Source organism: Fragaria vesca, linkage group LG5, assembly GCF_000184155.1.
Source record: "Fragaria vesca subsp. vesca linkage group LG5, FraVesHawaii_1.0, whole genome shotgun sequence".
In the NCBI taxonomy this organism is placed as follows: Eukaryota; Viridiplantae; Streptophyta; class Magnoliopsida; order Rosales; family Rosaceae; genus Fragaria; species Fragaria vesca.
Genome location: NC_020495.1, coordinates 9,009,116 through 9,029,424, shown reverse-complemented (window position 1 = coordinate 9,029,424; position 20,309 = coordinate 9,009,116). Strand labels below are relative to the sequence as shown.

General features: G+C 38.7%; 2 protein-coding genes across 2 annotated transcripts in view; one reads left to right on the top strand and one right to left on the bottom strand.

The window, feature by feature from the left end:
* The first annotated feature begins 7,694 nt into the window (after positions 1 to 7,694).
* LOC101299197 (uncharacterized protein At1g04910-like) lies at positions 7,695 to 12,161 on the top strand. The gene is made up of 9 exons (XM_004301145.1): positions 7,695 to 8,021; positions 8,113 to 8,203; positions 8,288 to 8,364; positions 8,517 to 8,605; positions 8,708 to 8,897; positions 8,999 to 9,180; positions 9,673 to 9,775; positions 9,915 to 10,243; positions 11,448 to 12,161. Exons 1-9 carry the CDS (start codon positions 7,695 to 7,697, stop codon positions 11,824 to 11,826), a joined length of 1,767 nt encoding a protein of 588 aa, XP_004301193.1. The 3' UTR covers positions 11,827 to 12,161.
* Positions 12,162 to 12,496: 335 nt separating this feature from the next.
* LOC101301199 overlaps positions 12,497 to 20,309 on the bottom strand; it is a 9,611-nt gene continuing 1,798 nt past the window's right edge. The window contains exons 2-14 of the mRNA XM_004299380.1: positions 19,769 to 20,215; positions 18,991 to 19,349; positions 18,393 to 18,853; positions 17,934 to 17,986; positions 17,747 to 17,854; positions 15,950 to 17,571; positions 15,666 to 15,774; positions 15,242 to 15,419; positions 14,779 to 14,846; positions 14,509 to 14,621; positions 13,517 to 14,395; positions 13,002 to 13,098; positions 12,497 to 12,914 (exon numbers count right to left, since the gene is read on the bottom strand). Of these exons, the coding sequence (XP_004299428.1) occupies positions 12,898 to 12,914; positions 13,002 to 13,098; positions 13,517 to 14,395; positions 14,509 to 14,621; positions 14,779 to 14,846; positions 15,242 to 15,419; positions 15,666 to 15,774; positions 15,950 to 17,571; positions 17,747 to 17,854; positions 17,934 to 17,986; positions 18,393 to 18,853; positions 18,991 to 19,349; positions 19,769 to 20,215 (4,511 nt within the window). The 3' untranslated portion in view covers positions 12,497 to 12,897. The remainder of the gene's footprint in view (positions 12,915 to 13,001; positions 13,099 to 13,516; positions 14,396 to 14,508; positions 14,622 to 14,778; positions 14,847 to 15,241; positions 15,420 to 15,665; positions 15,775 to 15,949; positions 17,572 to 17,746; positions 17,855 to 17,933; positions 17,987 to 18,392; positions 18,854 to 18,990; positions 19,350 to 19,768; positions 20,216 to 20,309) is intronic.

Here is a 20,309-nt window from a genome sequence, read left to right as displayed (position 1 = left end):
ATGTATAGATCATCTCTGCAAAATTTCAGCCAATTTGGTTATTACTAAGGCACTCAAATTCGATTAAACCAATGGACAAACATAATTTTGTCCAACTTGCATCGTTCATGTTTATAACAGAAAAACGTAATTTTGAGTGTCTTAATGAAAACCAAATTGGCTGAAATTTTGTAGAGATGATCTATACATTAGTATCTAAAGACTACACGGTGGAGATGTGAAAATTTGATTGAAAAGTGAGTGTTAGTATCTAAAGACTAGACGGTGGAGATGTAAAAATTCGATTGAAAAGTGAGTGTAAAGTGGAATTCTACACCGTAAGAATAAATACAGACGTCCACAACTGAGAAGCTCTATATATATATACACACGTTACAACATATATATATATATATATATGTGTGTGTGTGTGTTGTAACGTCTGTTTTCTTTCTCTTGCCCACTTTTTTCCAGTTTGGCTTGTGAAGATGATTCATGATTCATGATTCATCATTGGACGTTATTATATGAGGGGGATAACGACGCATGTATCCTACGTACTCTAGTAACCAACTATGAAAATCTAAATCTGTATGTTTGTAATTATTGGTTACTGATTGATCCTAAATCAGTTGCTTTCTTGCATAGTGCCTGCCCTATGTATTAGTTTCCGCCTTAGCCTGATTTTTGTTTGTTGTGTTGTTTCGAAAGCTCTATATGATTTGTGTTACTTCCAATTCCATTTGTTTTAACACATGTTGTACATACGTTTTTACCTAAAGCTTGCTTGTGTGACAATTGACAAAGTCAAATCTCTATAGGGTATCTAACATAAGCTTTGTCGATTGAATTCTTCATTTGGATTTCTAGGGAAGAATATAATTTTATGATTCAGGAAAAGTATATACTTGAAATTGCAAAGCGCCAACATAATGAAGATACATCAAAGCAGAAGGTAACAAGCAACAAATCAAATTTAGAGATCGAACAAGCGCACCCCTAGACCCTAGTCCCCTACACCCGAGCCCCGGGACATTAATATTGTTTACTACGTCATAAGAATTAAGGAGGTCATTCTTGAAAGTTCATAAAGACGTAAGGTCGCCGCCCGCCGGTGAATAAGATTAATTGAACCGGGGAAGAGCAGCTGCTGCAGCTCCATCGGTAAAGGTTTCACAGATCGATCGCGAGGTCTAAGAGACTTCATTCTAATTATTATATGGACTTGAAACGAGTTACACTTGTATAATTGGTTACATTAGCATAAATCAACTTGACCAGTTTGAGCAAAGCAGGTTGACAAAGAGAGAAAATGAAAGGAAAAAGAAAGCTATGACCTCGTTGCATGCCTCTTCCGCAAACTCACCTTGTTTATTCACAATATCAAGAACCTTATTCCATCACTACCTCAACAGCGAAATGATTCATTATGAATGGGTACACAATTAGATTGGGATCGGATATATTTTGTGATGTCTTAAGTCGCTGTTTGGGCAACTTGAGAAATGACCACATCCTATGCACTAATACACCAAAAAATGGCACACTCAAAACATTAGAGTTTGACGTCATTGGCACAAAATTAATAGAGAGAATTTTGATGTTGATCATCATCATCAACACCACTTGTTAAGTGAAAACATGAATGACAAAGACAATTGGGGAATGGGATGTAACAGAAGCAAACAACTGAAACAAGATTTGATCATAAAATATCTAAGTACTGTGGCCACACTAAGTGCCTCAACTGGAACAGATTCAGGTTTAGGCTGCTGTTGTTGGATGATCAACATATTCACCTTTTCACCAAACAAAACAACAATAGCGCACAAGCAAATACCATGTGGGATGTCGAAACGGGACGGGTTTTGGGCTAATCCCGTGTCACGTCCTGTAAATAGAAATAAACAATCTCATGATAGAAGAACAAGGGTGGTATAGTTTTTTTTCCTTGTACTTTTCATCCATTAATGCTAAAACACGGGTTCGTATAGGTATGGAACTGATTTCTTTTGGTAATTGAAGTGGTAAATACTATGTTTTACACTTATGTGTGGGCTGGGAAATAAATCAGAATTATGCCTAAAGCCTAAACCAAATCTGTTGATTAAAATGAGACCAGAGGCCCATAATTAGTCATTCTTAAAAAGGCCCATAATTAGTAAGGGCCTAAAATAAGTCGAAATCTACGTACCCCCTAACAAGATACTGAATATATCACAATTGGGTTGGGGGTGGGTAGCAACTAGCAACTCACTCCGCTTTGCTGAAAACCAATGCTTTAGATTAGTGGTTTAAAGCGTTTATACAATGATGATTATTATGTTAATATGAATCAAAGATAAACTTTGTAAGTAGAAAAGCCTCAAAAAGTAGTTTCTAATCATCACTATGTTCTTAGACCAAGAAGAAAAGGCTAGAGTACACCTAGCTGAACTATATTTTAACCCTAAGTCCAAAGAAGTATTTGAGCACCAATTTAAATGATTGATGATATATTTATCACAACATCATGTTCAATAACTCCTAATGTGTTATACAAATGATGATAATTAAGGAGATATTTGCGCCACTAGACCAAATGATAAATTGATACTGGGTCTTATCTTATTTGCAAAATACATAGTTGCTCCCTAGGAGCAATGCATAATTGCTTTTGTTGTATTGTTTTCTCTTGCCTCAGTGGCTCAATGAATTATCATTATTGATCAACCAAAAATGGAATGCATGTTTGCAAAAATATGGGATGTGCATTTAGATATGTAAGATGTGTAAATAAAATTTCTATCATTAATTCATTGTTGATCAACAAAAAATGGAATGCATGTTTGCAAACAGTGAAAATATGCAGGTGCTGGTCAATATTTACAAGTTTGGCAGGTTCTGTCGCGATTTGGCCCAAGCCCAAAATGCCCTTTCACCTCACACATTATTGTGTCTCGCGAGGACCTAACACTTTCTTTTTCTAACAAAATTTCTATAGACAACAACACGTGCGTTCTGGAATAAGGTTGCTCCCTTCCTCCTCCCATCTATATCTCCATACGTACTGTTTGGAATTCCGGACATTTTCTTCAAAATTTTGAGGCGAAGCTTTCAGGCCGGCCGGTTTGCCTCTTCTTCACTCTCCACCGGCGTATACCACATTACTCGCAAACGTTAGACCAGCCACTTCCGGCGATTTCACTTGGCCATGAGCCGGGCAGTGAATTTGTTGACATACATAATTACATACAGGCACGGAACCAAGGGTGACTGATGTGTGTTGTAGCCTACTCCTCCCAACCTCTTATTTTAGCCTGTTCTCCTATTTTTCAGTTCTAATTTAGGAAAATGACTATAAATCAAAGAACTTTGCTTTAAATTTCAGTAGGAGTCTTCCCTCAAAATTAACTTCAAAATGCAGTGTACCCAGGTTTTCAGTTCTAGTTTCGTCTCTGGTTACATATGTTACATTGATTGAACACAAATTTTATTCAAAAAATAATAACAGTGAAATAAGTTCATTAGTTACTATTAGGATTATTATCGCAATATTTATAACAAGATAGTTTATTCATTTCTTATTTTCAACCTAGCTGTATATATAAACTTTTGTAATCTACCTTCTTCATCGATAACAAGAGTTATTATATAACCTCTCTCGATTAGTTTCGTACATTTTAATTTGCTTTCCCAGTCCTTTACTTTTTGCACTCTTTTTTTCCGAAACCCCTGTAGCTTTCGGTTACTACGTACACGTTAGTCACAAAGAAAAAACACATCAATGAAAGACGAAATAGGAAAGGGTAGAAGATGGAGAAGTTGAACTTGCCAACGTTGCTTATTCATTCATACGTACAGAGCCCACCACGTGAGCTAGCTAGCTGCAGAGAAGAATTGCATGCACGTCGCCATAGCCTCTACAGTACTCGAGGATCGATTATTGATCTAAATATAGATATAGCACACTTGTCAACCCTCCAGCCTCTCTTCGATGAGTTCGATCTACTACTACTGTCCCAGCTGCTAGGATCGACAAGCTAGGCCGCCAGATCCTTCTTCATCATCTGCACTCGATCTGTGTTTTAATGGCTGCTGCAACTCTGCAAACTGCCATTCAGAATGGCATTTACTCACAGCTGTATACGACCTAGCTAGCTTGCTATATGTGATTAACCATATGATCGATTATTTGAATGACCAAAGAAGCTCATGGGTCCGGACGCTCTATATGGTATATGGGTTCCAGTTCTTGCTGTGTTGTAACTGTAAGAGTACGTATTTTATGTACAGCCTGATCGATCATGCATGCGACTATGTGTGTGTGTGTCTGTCTAGGCCTTCGCATTAATGCCTGAATATCCCTATCCAACATCGGTGGTGTAAGCAGTAAACTTGTACCTAACACAGCCTTTTGCTTTTAATTCATCGGCGGGCTGCTGATGTCGATCACCGAATTAGAGACCAAGACTACTGTAATGGCATGCTGATCATTTTTACCCAGAGGTTTTTTTCCTGGAGGAGTTTTTACCTTGAGCTAGCTAGCTAGCCACGGGTTTAGTTTCATGAAACCTAACCCTATCTTTCTTATACTGATCGGTTACTTTTTTCTCATGAGTGGCTTCCTTGTGATCGTTTAAGCCACGTACACCTTCCTTTTTGGTCTGAAGTGTTCATTTCATGAGACCTAACCCTAGCTTCTTTATGATTAATCAAGCCACTTTAATTATAGTGCTTAATTATGATTATACCTCACTTTATTATTGCGCTCATAATCATAATGATGATTTCAAATAAACCAATATATGTTGGGAAATCAATAGATCGCAACATTGACTTGTGAGTACGTGCTATGCAATCCACATGTTGATACAAACTATTTGACTATGATTTAACTTGCTGACAACGAGATATATCTTAAGAGTCACTTGATCGATACTTTTCTGTGGATTAATTTGGCAATGTCAACCCGATCGATTTCAGAAAATATATATCATGATCAACCATGTGATTCGCCTATACATCGATGTAGCCAGCATGTTAATTGCTTTGGTACGCAGCGATTGATAGCTAGCTAGTTCATCATCAAATTCAATTTCGATCTGGGTTTTGCTAATTTAGTAAGTGCTTAAAAAAAAGTATAGAAGTAACTAAGAATCTAAAACCAACATGCAACAAGATGAAGGATCGAGTTATGATCACTCGACTTATATAGAGGGGAACTACACATGCACTATGTTGAAACTATTATGACGAAAGTCCATCTTCGTGTCTAATACAGCTTCGTTTGATCAGAATGTGCGTGTGTGCGGGATCTCTAAGTCGAAGCAATCAACCTGCATCAACCTCTATATATGTATATGGTATATATCAAACTGTGTTTGTTTATATAAATTAAGGGAAATTATGTTATACGGAAGGGTATAGCATACATGTTGATATTCCATGACAAATCACTCCTAACCAACCACCCTCCCCTTGCTGAACAGGGCTACCCTTCACTCATATGTATATTATACCGAACGGTATAACAGACAAACTCATAAACTACATATTATATAGTTAAAATGATTATTTAAAATTTATAATCATGTACTACGAAATGATAAAAGAACGCATAATAGAAACCAATTTCATAACCATTAACAATCGACAATCATTCAAAAATAGGAGTTGAATACAATGAAATTTCTAATAATTGTTTTCGTCCTTTTGTTAGGAATATATCTTTCTTAGATATTTTCATTTGCAAGTTAATTATGTTGTCAATAGCTTTAACATTAGTGAAGAGATTGATTTCTAAATATAGTTAGGGAATCTCATCTATCTCATCAATAATCGATCATATGGGTCCAACTCCAACACCATGATGTATCTCCAAGCCATCCCAACCTTTCCCCAAACGACATTTCAATTTTGCCTTGGAACGAAGGAATGAGTTTTCAAAATGACCCTTCTCTTGCCAAGGACACTTCTTTCGGTTTCAATTGAGAGGCGGGTGAGGGACACCACATCGTCACTTGCGTAGGAGAAGTTAGCAACGGTCACCGTACCGGTGTCGATCGATGTACACCTAGCTTCTTGTATTCTCTTTGTTCTTCGATCTTCTTCTCTAATCTCTCTAAAACAAAGTAATGTGGCTACAACCAAGTCGATTACGATTACGATTACGATTTCCATCAGCAGGTGTGTTTGGAAATGGCGGAGGCAAAGCTCTAGGACCACGCAGACGAGTTTGTCGACTTTGCCTTGCTAATACCCATTAGGGTTTATACAGGACCACTCATCCTCTTTCCTACTTAACGCTCCATGGGTGCTTTCTGAAAACGATGGTGCAATATCATCTAATAAGTATCAATCTAACTCCCGGACACAAACAATGTATATAAATACAAACCCTGCAGAAGATTGAGACCGAGAAGATTCATAGTGCAAGTCCTTTTGGTTTCGAAGGTGAGGGTTCCACTTCTTATGTTTACCTGAATAGTTTGGTTTTTGTTTCCATTTCGAATGTCTTTCATTAACAGTATGCGTTGCGTTTTACAAGGAGTCCTAGCTCCCTAGCTCAAATACTATACCTACCTCTTCTAACCCATTACCTGAAATTTTTTCGGTTAAAAGTAAGTTTATTAGTAAACCTCCAAAAGGCAAGTGAAGGTATAATTTTCTTGATCAGCTCAATATCCTTTCCGCATGTAAGGTGACAATCGATCATCTATGATTCAAAATAATTTATTGAATTACCGTAAATAAATTAAAGATATCGAAAATCTTTGACGAATTATGTAAAAAGAAAATTCTTAACCCGTAAATCATTTACTATGATATGGTATAACATTGGGTACGTACCGACCTCGCGCACTGCTTTACTTTACTATGAAGCATCAAAATCTAACATGGCAAATATATCAAAGTAAAAGAAACAGAACAATCGTCTAGTTTGAAGAGGACAAACACAAAAGCTCAAAACCACATTAAGGTATTGCCCTAATTTAAGATCAATTGTAGGTCCCCAAACAACACACCTTGAAAGCAAATATATTACAACAAATAAACCCCCAAAAAAAGGAAATGAAAAATAACTATTAAAAAGAACCATGTAAGACACGTCAATAATACCACACATAGATCTCTTTCATACTATGGATCTCATTAATTCCTCCTTCAATGCAACCTATTAATAATCCCGCTCTCCCTATTTTACCCCTCTTAAATTTCCTATTTTCCCCGCCGTTAGCCTCCTCCTGAAAACCCGGAACGGAACGGAACGGCCTCTCTTTCCCAAAATAAACAGTCTTCTTCTACCTTTCGCACAAAATATTTCTTCCATTTTTCCAAAACGGAGAATATCCAGGTAAAAATCTGCTTTCATCATATAATTTTTACTGTTGAACAAAGTAAAAAGTTATTTAAATAGAAACAAAAGCTTCCGTTCTCTTCCAGTCTTCCTCATTCAATCTTTCTGTTTCTATTTTTCTCTCTTTCTCTTTCTGAAAACCTCCACTGTTTCTCAAAAGCAGCAATCTTTCTTGTCTCCCGAACCTGGCGCTAGGGTTTCCAGAAGAATCTGACCTCGGCATTTCGGTTATTTACAGAAATTACCCTTCTTTTTCTCCTCTCGCATTTTCCAGAATCTGATTTCGAAGCAGGAGGAGGATGGGGGACATGATTTGGAAGAAGGATGGCATTTTGGTAAATAAGCCGCGAAAGTGAGGGCGGAAGAGGCTATCTGGATGGGCGTGGCCAAGTCGTGGAGGTTCAGCTTGACACCGGCGGCAGCGAAGCTGGCTCTGTTACAGCACCACCACGGCTACAATGGCGGTGGCGGTGCGGCCACCAAGCAGCAGAGCTTGAGATCGCCGAGGACGGCGCCGTATTCGCCGCGGCAGCGGAAGCAGCAGCAGCAGCAGCAGCCGCCGGCGACGAGGCGGTGGTCGTTAGTGTGCGGGCTGATGCTGTTTGGGCTGGGCCTGGTGTCGCTCTTCACTGGACACGTGGCCTCTGATCTCGAATGGTGGTACAGTCAGCGGGTGGCCAACCACGGCTTCTACTTGAAGCTGGTAGCTCTCGATTTCCGATTTTGTTTTTATTGGGTGGAGTTTGAATGAGTATTTTGATTACAAGTTTTGATTGTGATGTTGTGGATTTTAGACGGGGAATGGTCGTGAGCCGATAGATGTATGGAAATCGAAGTACTCGAAATTCTACTACGGATGCAGTGAGAGAGGTCGGCATTATGCTCGTAAGTAGAACATCGTCCTCAATTTTTTGTCATTATCAGGGTTTTGTTTGTCACAATTTAATGACCTTTTGGTGTTGAATTCAGCGGCAAAGAAAGAGAAGGCGTCGAATGGATATTTGCTGATTGCAACTAGTGGAGGGTTGAACCAGCAAAGAACTGGAGTAAGTTTTGTATTTTCTTTTCTGTCAGCTCCATTTTTTTCTCTCTCTAGACATTGGTACCCTGTAAAGAAATTTTTTTTCTTCTTCTTTTTCACTCTCATAATTACTAGTTTTTAGATTTCCTAAAGTGGAAAGTTCTTTGCTGTGATCAGATAACAGATGCAGTGGTCGTGGCTCGAATTCTTAATGCTACCTTAGTTGTGCCTGAGCTGGATCATAATTCCTATTGGAAGGATGATAGGTAAATATGGTTCTATGTTCTAGCCCTGCTATCTAATCTTGGTGCTGGTAGTGCTTCTTGAAATTGTCTTAAGAAGATTTATTCCACTTCTTCTATATGCAGTGACTTTGTCAATATTTTTGATGTCGAATGGTTCATATCTTCTCTCGCGAAAGATGTGACAATTATTCGGAAAGTTCCTGAAAAAGTCATGAGGAGCATGGAGAAACCTCCATATACCATGCGTGTCCCAAGGAAATCTGAGCCTGAATACTATATCGATCAAGTTTTACCAATACTTTTGAGGAGACGTGTAAGTACGCTACTTTTCAATATGACATCTGGTTCTCATATCCTACTGAAAATTCTGTTATGATGGCTGCGAAAAAAGCTAATTCTTGGGTAATTTCACAGGTTCTGCAACTGACAAAGTTTGATTACAGACTTTCAAGTAACCTTGATGATGAGCTGCAAAAGTTGCGTTGTCGTGTTAATTATCATGCACTTAAATTTACAAAATCTATCAATGAGCTGGGTCAGAAACTTGTTATGAGAATGCGACAGATGACGACACGTTTCGTTGCTGTTCACTTAAGGTTTGTTTCGTATCGCCTATTAATATAAATTAGGGTTGATAGTTTCTAAATTCAACCTGATTTTATTGTTCCTCGAGCATAGATATTCACGGAACTGCACATTGTTCAGTTGCACCCTACCCTATCTAATCTACTTTTCTTTTGGGATGTTTAAGCATGTGTAGGTTATATTGGTGAATCCATCCCTTTTTCCTTAATGAAAATATCAACCTTGTTGACATCTTTAATGAAAACATCAATCTTGTTGACACTTGATCTGTTTTCTTTTTCCCATGCTTACAAGATCTTCATGAGTGCATCTTAGATCATTTTTGAGCAATATGAATCTCCGCATTTAAATTATGGTAGCAGTTTTCATTTTTGGTTTTGCTAATCTGTTGTAGCTAATAAAATGCTTGCCTGTGTCTGATAGTCTTCTTCAGTGAACTGCTATCCATTTATTAAATATATGTTAATGGCTTGCTGATGTAAGAATATCCTCTTTCTTGACAGGTTTGAACCTGATATGCTAGCATTTTCTGGGTGTTACTATGGTGGGGGTGACAAAGAGAGATATGAGCTTGCTGAAATAAGAAAACGATGGGCAACTTTACCTGTGAGATTGCTTTTCTTTTTTTGTTCATATTCAACTTATCAGATATTGCACAATCATAATGTACCGTACTGGTGCTGATGATATTTGGTCCATATGTGCAATTTGTCTCATGGTGTAATCTTTCTTATTACTCTAATAGGATTTAAGCCCTATTGATGAGCGAAAACGAGGAAAATGTCCATTGACTCCTCATGAAGTCGGTCTAATGCTGCGTGCACTTGGTTTCGCAAATGACACATACCTCTATGTTGCTTCTGGTGAAATATATGGAGGAGATGAGACTCTCAGGCCTCTAAGAGAATTGTTTCCTAACTTTTACACAAAGGAGATGCTTGCTAATGAAGAGCTAAAACCTTTTCTTCCTTTTTCTTCCCGTCTTGCTGCAGTTGACTACATAGTCTCTGATGAAAGTGATGTGTTTGTCACTAATAATAATGGGAATATGGCCAAGATTCTCGCAGGTCGAAGGTCAGTAATCAAGTCCAAATTTGCATTAAGCTTCTCATTGATTTAACTGATGCATTAAATGAAGTTGTGCACTATTAAACTGTATCTTGCTGTTGAGGAGTAAATAATGCTGAAGTAAAAACTTAACCTTAACCTAACAAGGATAAACATGTTCATCCACAGAAAATTTTGTTGCACAAGCAGAAGATAGACCTATGAACTTCTAACTTTTCAAATGTCTGCCTTCCACAAATCAAAGTGACGTAGCACTGAAGATAATTTCATATTAACATACTGTGTTCATTGTCATAGAGTTCAAGGAATAATTTGTCTTCCTTTTCCTGTACATTTTTCTTTGTTTATTCGTTCTTGTATTCTAGTAGGAGTCCTTGCATTTTCTTTCTCTCTTTTGTTGCTTCTCTTTTTGTACTCTAGAAGGACTCTTTGCATTTTCTTTCTTTCTTTCTTTCTTTCATTTAATAAAACGTTTGAGAGAAGATTTCAGGGAGACATATAGGACACATTGTCTTTAACCCTCATCAGCTGTCCCGTATTAGGTTATTCTAGATATTCAAGTCCTTGTAACACCTGATGAATTGCTGAAATATTTTGTTGATATCTCAAGTGAAAACGAATATTTGTTAGATATAGAATTCTCAGCTTCAACTGGCAGGGGATAATGAGTTTGCAGAGAGCTGCTCATTATCAAGTTAGGTGTTCATCTGTCATCTGTGCAGTAGCTGCCAATAGAAAGTTGTATGTTGTGAGTAAACTAGATTGTTGCCGACTTAGTCTAAAATTTGACAATTTTCTGTTCAGTGTTAATTTATTATACTATCATGTGTCTCCAATTGTAGCATCCGGAGCTATATATTCTAAACCAAGCCAATGGAACAGAACATACAAATAATTGATGTCTAGTTTATGGTCAATAAATCGTACAGACTGAAAGATCTTTCTGAACTGGAGTTTTATATTTTCTAGAAATACAGTGGCATTTGTTTAATCACATATTCTTTGCGAGGGAAGGTTGCACTGAGACAGATTTTCATGTTTAGTCTATGGATCTATGAATACTTTGCCATCATGTCATCATGGTTTTATGTTCATAATCTCTATACTTCTATAACTTGCTTTTGCTTGTTTTATTGAATCTCTCTCTTTTTTCTTTTTTCTTTTCCTTTTTGGAAACACTAATGTTGTTGCCTTCATTCATCATCCATAGGAGGTATATGGGTCATAAGAGGACAATCCGGCCAAATGCAAAGAGGCTCAGTGCTTTGTTCATGGCAAGAGATAAGATGGATTGGGATACATTTGCAAAAAAAGTGAAGTCTTGCCAAAGAGGATTCATGGGTGAACCCGAGGATATGAAACTTGGACGAGGTGAATTTCATGAATTTCCATACGCTTGTATCTGCGAGAAACCATTAAGTAGTGTTGAAAACAACGATCCTCACGCACAAGTTGCAAGGGACTCGACAGGTAAAACCAGATATCCATATAATGTAAACCCAAGGGAGAAGGCTCTGCACATATCTATGAAGAGGAACTTGGGAAAATCTGAAAGAGATAATGAGGATGATGAAGCTTTCCCAGACTAATTGCCTGCAGAAAGGAAGCGAATTGAGGACTTAAGGTGGTGGGAAGAACTTCTTATATAAACTATTGGGGTACAGCACTCTCTTTGCTTCCTCCCTTAATGTGGCATATTTTTTTCATCGTGCCAGCGCAATTTTGTGCACGGCGTGCTGCATCTGGGGGTGATGTCAATATAATTTGGTCGGATTGATGAATGACTGGATTGGATCCATGTATAGGAAAGAGGTTCAGTGAGCTGCAATTGTTTATAAGTAGTGTTGCTAGTAAATAACTTGTAGGTTTGACAGTAACTTGTTGCCGCTTTTGCATTAACAACAGTTCCCTGTGTGCGAGTGAATTTTCATTTAATATAGCTTCCAAATTGACAATGCCCATCCTACAAGTTGGGATATATCTCTAGGAATTATTTCTGATTAACACGTCTCAAGCTTGGAATGGTGCTAGAAATTTGGGAGCTCCACTCCAGTAGCCGGTGATTCCGACTTTATTGGTATGAAAACAATGGTGCTTGAAAATCTATCAACAAATGAATGCAAGAATATACTATGTCACTAATTCTCACTTCTCTGATCCAAGGTTTCCAAGAGATCTACTCCACTTTGTACATAATCATATCTGACATGAAAAACCAACTAGAAGGAGCGCCATATAACAAAGAGCAAGTACATAATGTCAAGAGAAAAGTTGCTCATGCGGAGCGTTAAAATTATTGATTGGGGATATTTAGAAACAATCATAGAAAGCAGATGATTCCCATCAAGGTGCTGATTAATAATTTAATGATCATCTGAAAATCTTCCTTGCATTACAACAGGCCAAACTACATGGACAATTTCCATATACAACCTATCTGGGGCAGACCACCTAAGAAGACCATTAACTGTGAAACAAAGGCTAAAATCATTATGAACATCTACTCTCGACTAGTTCTTTACCGACCGTCAAACCAAGGAAGCAAGAGTTTCCATCCTATGCTTCTCTATGATCAATATGCACAATATGCAGGGTATGTTTCCCTTGCCATCAAAAACCGACATTCCTCCAACTGGAACCTGTCATTGAAAGAGCTCTTCTCAATCATGGTTACCACCTGTCACAATCTAACAGTCAGATTCACACAAAAAATGTAAAAAAGAACAGAAAAATAAAGTAAAATCCTGGAAGGATCATATTTAACCTCTAGAAGCATTTCTATTCTGACTTCTTGGACCCTTGTCATGTGAAACGGAAGGAATCTTAGAGATGCTCAACGAACTTTGCAGTCCTTCTAATAGCTGTGCCCAGAAAATTAACAGAATTGAGCCGTAAACTTGTGAATATTCAAAAAAAAGAATGTTTCCATTACATGCAACAGAAGCAAGGGAGCTATAGCATATATGCATGCAAAATGCAGATGTCCGCAAACGAGACATTAGTTATGTGGCATAATGGATGATCCGTAGCTGGAAATCATTATTAAGAACTATACGATTTTAAGAAATTAACTTCAACCCATCATGGCATCATATACAACTCCTATGCATTACATCAAAATAGTTGAGAAGCAAGCTAATCACTCCTTTTTCAGACCAAAAAAAAAACTAATCACTTGTTGATTAAAACAAAAACACACGCCCATGCAAGAATCACATGACAGAAAAACATTAACATTTATATGCAAAGTAAAGAAGGCATACATATCCAAATACTTACTCTTGATGTTGGCTGAATTCGGCGATTTGATCTACGGGGCTCGACAACTTCAGAAGTTGACTTTACAGGATTACTACTCATACCTTTGTTCTCCTCAATTTTACCCAACTTCCCAACAGCTGGTGCAAAATTTCCTTTATTTCCTCGTTCAGATTTAGCACTTGTAGTGGCTACCTTCTTGGATGAAGGAAAATCTGAGGGTGTTCGTGAAGAAAACATGGATGCTCCCTGTGCTCTTCCATCTGAGCTATAACTTGATCCTGTCTCAAATATGTTGCGCTTTCCGGATAAACCCTCTGCTTGTCTTACAGAGTCCTTGATCTTTCTTGTATGGTCCAACTGACTAGAGCCATCAGCACCAGAAACTAAATCTGTTGACAAGTTGTCCCTCGGAGGAACTGTTTTATCCGATATATTTCGCTGCTTTTCAGATCTAAAACCCCTTAGCTTGTTATCAGCCCCCTCTTTGTTCTTTGAATCAAACTTAGATGTATTTTTCAATGCACGGAAACCTGATGTTTGTGGCATCAAATATTTCGCAAACTTCACTGAATCATTGGACTCGTTAACCTTACTAGTCTGATTCATCACATAATGCTTGCTAACTTCCATAAACTTTCTTTTGGGCTTCGGAATACCAAATTTTACTGATCCTTCCTTCTGCAACCCTGTCCGATTTGTTCGGACTCCATCAAGCTTATTTTCAATCCTGGAATTGTTGCCTATATTAAATACCTTTTCATTTGCAGACAAATTCAGCAACCTTGGCTCTTCAGGTTTTCCTGAATGAAGACCATTGCTTTTTAAGGTCTTATCCTTCCCTTTTCCTTCCACTGCAGGACTGCCCAATTTGATTCGCTTCTCCAGCGGCAAACCATCCTGAATACCAAATTTACAGTTTGTTTACTACTAAATTTAACTTTACAAAACCAAGCACAAGTGCCGGTACATTCCCCAAAAAAAAAAGCACAAGTGCCTGTAAAGATGGGTACCTCCATGGATGAGCCGTTGTTCTGCAGACTGGACCATTCAACCCATTTCCCATCCTTCCAAATCAGAGAAGGCCGAAGATGCCAAGCTTTAACATGTGACGTTTCCCCTTGAGCTGTAAATATTAATCAGCATAGGATCTTATAAATTGAAATCATTTAGATGCAGGCGTCGTACCCAGTGCATTCCCATAACCAACGCACTCAGCACATCCCCACCACACCCCCAAAGAAGGAAAAAACAACAATAAATAAAAAAGAATTCATAGGCACCTGGAAAGTGAACTTTAAGTATCGTCTCGTCTTTCTTGTTTTTTTCAGTCACAACTCCTTCCCACCAGCTGCAAATATAAATTGATAGTCATCATATGAGTTAATGATACCAATGGCTTAAGAGTGGATATGGAAACTGAAGAGAAAAAAAAAACACCAAAGTTGCAGTAATAAACAGGATGACCTGATGCATATTCATCGACTATAGAATACCATCAGTACCAAGTTCTTTCAAATTATGAGGGAAAATTCAAGGAAATGTAATTGAGAAGTCCAGTATCACCCAAATTGCAAAACAATGTTTGTTCAATATCTTGAAATGCGTTCAGGAAATCATTATTAATTTTTTAATATTTTTTTGCAGCCTTGATACAATTGCAGGCAATAGATTATGTTTACCTTCCTCTGCAATTTCACATATACAAACTTCCCAATAAACAATTATAAACAAACTTGCAGTTACCTGTTTTGTATCCACGCGTCAACCTTGTCTCCAACAGACCAAGCATAATCTGCCATTGCTTCCCTCCGCCTTTTTCTTGTCCCTTCAAGGGAGGGGGTAAGAAGGCGAGCAACACGTATTTTGGGTGGTTTATCTTCTTCACTGTCAAGTGCCACCCATTCCTGTAGTTTTCCTGAGCCTATGTCAATGGGAAACCAAATATACATTAGAGTATTGCAGGAAGTAGGAAACGACTTGCATGTAGGCATTAGATATACTTTGTCAGACAAACAGTTATATGTATAGTATGAGACGTGGCATTTCCAGCAAAAAACATACAGCAATAGCTAGATCCTAAACCTAGCAAGACAACAAATTTATCACTTCGAACAAGGGCAAAGGATCTGTTGTTTGTTTCTATCTGGCAGCACTGAGGAAAGCATACCTTCATCTGACTGAAGCTCAGTGTAACATACACAAGCTTTGCCATCTTGTAAACTCAGTACAGTAGCTGTGAACCAGCCCACTGCAAATCCACCCCCTTCTTTGAAAACCTAAAAGTCACCAGTGAGTAAAATATTAAACCCCATACCATCTCAAACTTCACAACAAAGTTGCACATAATCACTATAAAATATGATTAATAAATTGCAACAGCAAAGGGAAATAAACAAAGATGTTAAAATGATTGTAAAAAGAAACATTTTAGATCATTCTTCAAAGTTATACCTCTACTTGAGAACCCTCCACAATGCTATCTTTCCCAGAAGTGGGCAAAGAAGACTTTGTAATCTCAGTAACCCTTTCACTGACTATAGGTGATTTCTTAGCAACAGATATCTGTGTTTCCTCCTTATCTGAATCTTCTGATCCAGGAGTGGAAAAATTCAATTGTTCTCTCATTCCATCATTTGATTTCTTAACTAACTCTGACGATACTAGGGGTGCTTTCCAATAACCCTCAGGACCAGCTTTTGCTAACTCGCTCAATGGCCAAGGATCACCCATGGCAACAACTGTTCCAGCATGGGATACTGCTTCTGCTGCTAGCTCAGCAGCTTTTACTATGGCATCCATATTTTCAGCTCGCTTTGAGGCTGAAGATGCAGCTTCAACCCTCCTTCTAGCAGCCTCCCTAGCAGCACTAAGGATTGAACTTGAACTGTTTGTTCCATCCTCCGCCCTAAAAACTGTTCCTGCAGCAGCCAATCCCAGTGCATTGATTGCATCAGTACTCAAATCCATCAAACATTCGCTTTGATTCCCATAGGCTTCCTCAGCCATCAGTACTGCTTGCATTGCAGCATTTGCTGCAACATTGGCAGCTGCAGCTGCAGCTTTTGCAACAGCGGCGGCGGCAGCTACAGCAACAGCGGCAGAAGCTAATTTGGCTTCAGCATCTGATGTCAATCTGGAATGTTTCTGCTTGTCCAACTGACTCCATATTTCCTGACTGTGACCAACAGCTGCAGCAGCATGAGCAGAAGCTTCCTCTGCTTGTTGCCTAGCCTCCTTAGCTTTACTAAGAGTATCTTTTGATAAAATTGCCCTCTGCTCCAAACCAAGATCTGCTTTCTTGAGGTGATCGGAGGATACTGACGCAGCCAAGTTTTCTGGCATGGTGTTAGGCACATAGGTACTTGGGGTGGTGACCACAACAGATGTAGGTACACTACTAGTAACAGCAAGAGCTAAAGCTGACTCAGGTTGAGATTGAGGCTGCAAACTAATCTGACCAAGTTCCTTAGAATTTGACACCTTTTTTCTTTTTCTAGACTTTGGTTGAGAAGATGGCTCGCCAGGTGATGCTACTCCTACCTTCTTTGGGTCAAGTAGTGGAGAAATCCCTGCAAAAACACTGGTTATACCCCCAATTTGACCAGTAACAACCGAGGAGGCATGCTTTATACTGGATACTTGTGAGGAAGTTGTTTCTTTAACAGGAGTCAGCAGAACCGACTCTGTACTAGGAAATGCTGAGAAACGAACATTGGTTTCAGCTGCAGATGTCTGTGGGGAAGCGACCCAGGGACCCCGAAACGAGGACTGAGACATCCACGAAGAACTTTGTCCAACAATGTTCCTTATGGGTGATGTTTGGAAAGGAAGCAGTGGAGTATGGACCTGCTGATACTCCATTAGCGAACCTCTTGGCAGCACACCATATTGAGGAGCCTCACAACCAGGGGTAGGAATACTCCAAAGTGGTGATGAAATTGGTATCATGGGACTCGCAGGAGGTGGAATACCCTTGGTGCTGGCTCGACCAGCAGGTGAGGCGATAACTTTACCCTGGAATGCGCTTTGTTTAACAGCTTGATCAAGAACCCTACCACCAGTAAATCTCAAGTCTGAAGCACAATTACAAACTCATTAAAATTAATAGAGAATTTCTTTTAAAAAAGAACAAAAAATCTTTCATTAAAGAAAAGATAAATACAGACAAAATGGACTAGTAGTCTACGAAACAGAGATGGAGCAAATATTCAAACGAGCACCGAACAGCTTAAGTTTTGAAGGACTTACCAGAGGATGACTGCAAAGGGGTTTCTGGATTACTAGGAGTGGATTTTTGACTGTGCAGCCTCTCTACACACATACGCCACGCATTCTCCCAGATACTCCTTCCACCATCTAAAAGAACAAAATTCATAAGTTACTATACATTTATAAAATTGTGAAAAGAAACAAAATAGAGACAACAATAACTAACCAGGTCCTCCATATGCTGACACCATATAACCTTCTTCAGGTGCTGTTCCTTGACTGTAGAATAAAGGGACAGAAAATATGTTCACTTTTCCTGTAATTAAAGAGCTTCGATGTTCTGTTCTTTTTCTCCATATCACACCATTCATATGATTACCCCTCCCCCACACCTTACTTTCTTCAGCATATAATTTTCAGGATATCACATTTTCGGTGTCTTTTTCTTGTTTATGATGAAGATTTGGTTATCTCGGGCCCCAAAAAATATAAAAAGCACTACTTGATCCCATTCATTTTATCATTTTATAGAAGAATATGTTCTTATTTAGGTTTTTGCCCTTCATGATAAGAGTTTGGTTCATACTAAGAAGACACACATCAGTGAAGAAACCAAAGCACCGAAAAGACAAAAAGAAAAGAAAAGCATCAGTAAACAACATATAGAATTAACAGGAGGACTCACATCAAAGCTCCATAAACAAATATCTGAGCACGTAATTGCACTTGCTGCAGATCTGTGAAAGGCTGTTGAAATACTAGAGATGCTGGGGCAGAAGAATTCAGATCTGGCAGACTAGATGTTGAACTAGTAAGAATGGAATAAGTTTTTGAGCCACTATCCACAAGCCCATAGTACTGTATCTCATTAGGCTGTGCAAACTGGAAAATTCCAGATTTCCCAAGGGACACACTGCTAGATATGTCTCCCCTTTCTACTTGTTTTGTAGGAGTTGTTGCTTTCGCAGTTCCCTTTTTAGCACTCTCTTTGCCTGCTCCCTTAGTGGACGCTCGCCTTCTTTTCCGTTCTGTGGTACCTTTAGAACCACCACTTGCAATCTCTCCATCACCTCCATGAGAAATTACTTGTGACATCTTTGCATCTATCTGGCCTGAGCCATAATTTGTTTGAGACCCCTCTACAATCTTCAAAAGAAAAAAAATATATCCAAATAAGAATTTTGAACAGTTGCTGGTGACAGAACAACAAATAAATAAATTCCTAGAAACATAGATACTACTTCAGTATAAGAATGAGCAACAGATATGGTTAAAAATAATACTTTGGGAGCTGAAGTAGCAGGCAAGGGCTGTGAGATGTTGGCAGCAAACCCTATAGGCAAATCTGCAAAGGAAGTGACATCTGAGGTGCCATATCTCTGAACTTTGGAGACATCATTTCCAGTTGGATTTGAGGAATTAGAAGAACGTTTGCTGCTATCCCCAACTACATCAGTATTTGCGGCATTCTGATTTGTTGACTCCATGATATTGCCTATCCCATGTTTTGTCACAGGAATCTCGGTCGTTCTAAGAGCTTTGGGAAAACCAGAACCAGGCTGGCCGGGATCAGCAGACTTGGAACAAGATTCAGGCAAACAAGCAGAAAGCATTGGACCTTCGAAATTTCCAAAAGCATCACCTGAATAATGATCAAAACGATAATTCTAACCAAGTTGACATGGAAATAAAACCGAATGCATACATAAGGAACTAGCTTTTGTAAGTGTCACAGTCCCCTCGCTAGAAGGGTAAGCCCCGGAGCTTAATTCGATTCACAGTCCAAACACGATAGAGCTACATGATTTCCATCAAAGTTCAGGAAACAATACAGCTGACCTCATAAGACACATACAACAATGCAAAGAAACTCAACTTACTTACATTCAAAAGAAGTTGAAACAGATATATGACTTGTTCAAGCTTGGCACATTAGCAAGTGCAACTCATATAGATAGCAATTGTCAAAGATCATACATAAGATGTTATATTGTTTTAGGTTCAAATTCTTTCCAAATAAACGACATTAATAAGGATAACAGATAAACTAAAATTCATCACCTTTAGCATTTTCTGATGACTTTTCAGACTTGTCTTCTGTGGTAAATTTGTTTTCTGTTGTTGCTCCATCATGAGTTGCAGAATCATCACCTCGTTTTACTTCCACATCCGTTGTGCTTCTCTTACTAATCTCGTTCGCAACTGCTGCTCCAGGTTCAATTTGGCTTTCAGTATAGCAACCAATTGAAGTTGGCAGAGACTGATCAAGCGTCTTGCATAATAGTTGCCCAGCAGAATCACAGGAAGCACCTTTTTCAGCTTCACAAGCAGGGGCTCGGCCAGATTCTACCATAGGTGATGACACAATACATGACAAACTTACATCTTTGGATATTTCAATTGCAGTTTCTTCTTTATTGTCCGAGTGTGATCCCATAGCAGGAGAAGGTGCTGCAGGAACCACTGATACATTATGAATATGTGTGGTTGCAAAATTCTCAGAAGCCACTGCGAGAGAGAGAGAGAGAGAGAGAGAGAGAGAGAGAGAGAGAGAGAGAGAGAGAGAGAGAGAGAGAGAGAGAGAGAGAGAGAGAGAGAGTAG

Bases quoted from the DNA above. Each gene is read 5' to 3' on its own strand.
- LOC101299197 (XM_004301145.1), top strand. From the start codon at position 7,695: ATGGGCGTGGCCAAGTCGTGGAGGTTCAGCTTGACACCGGCGGCAGCG. The intron at 8,365-8,516 runs GTAAGTTTTGTA...TGCTGTGATCAG, and splicing joins TGAACCAGCAAAGAACTGGA to ATAACAGATGCAGTGGTCGT. The intron at 10,244-11,447 runs GTCAGTAATCAA...CATCATCCATAG, and splicing joins AAGATTCTCGCAGGTCGAAG to GAGGTATATGGGTCATAAGA.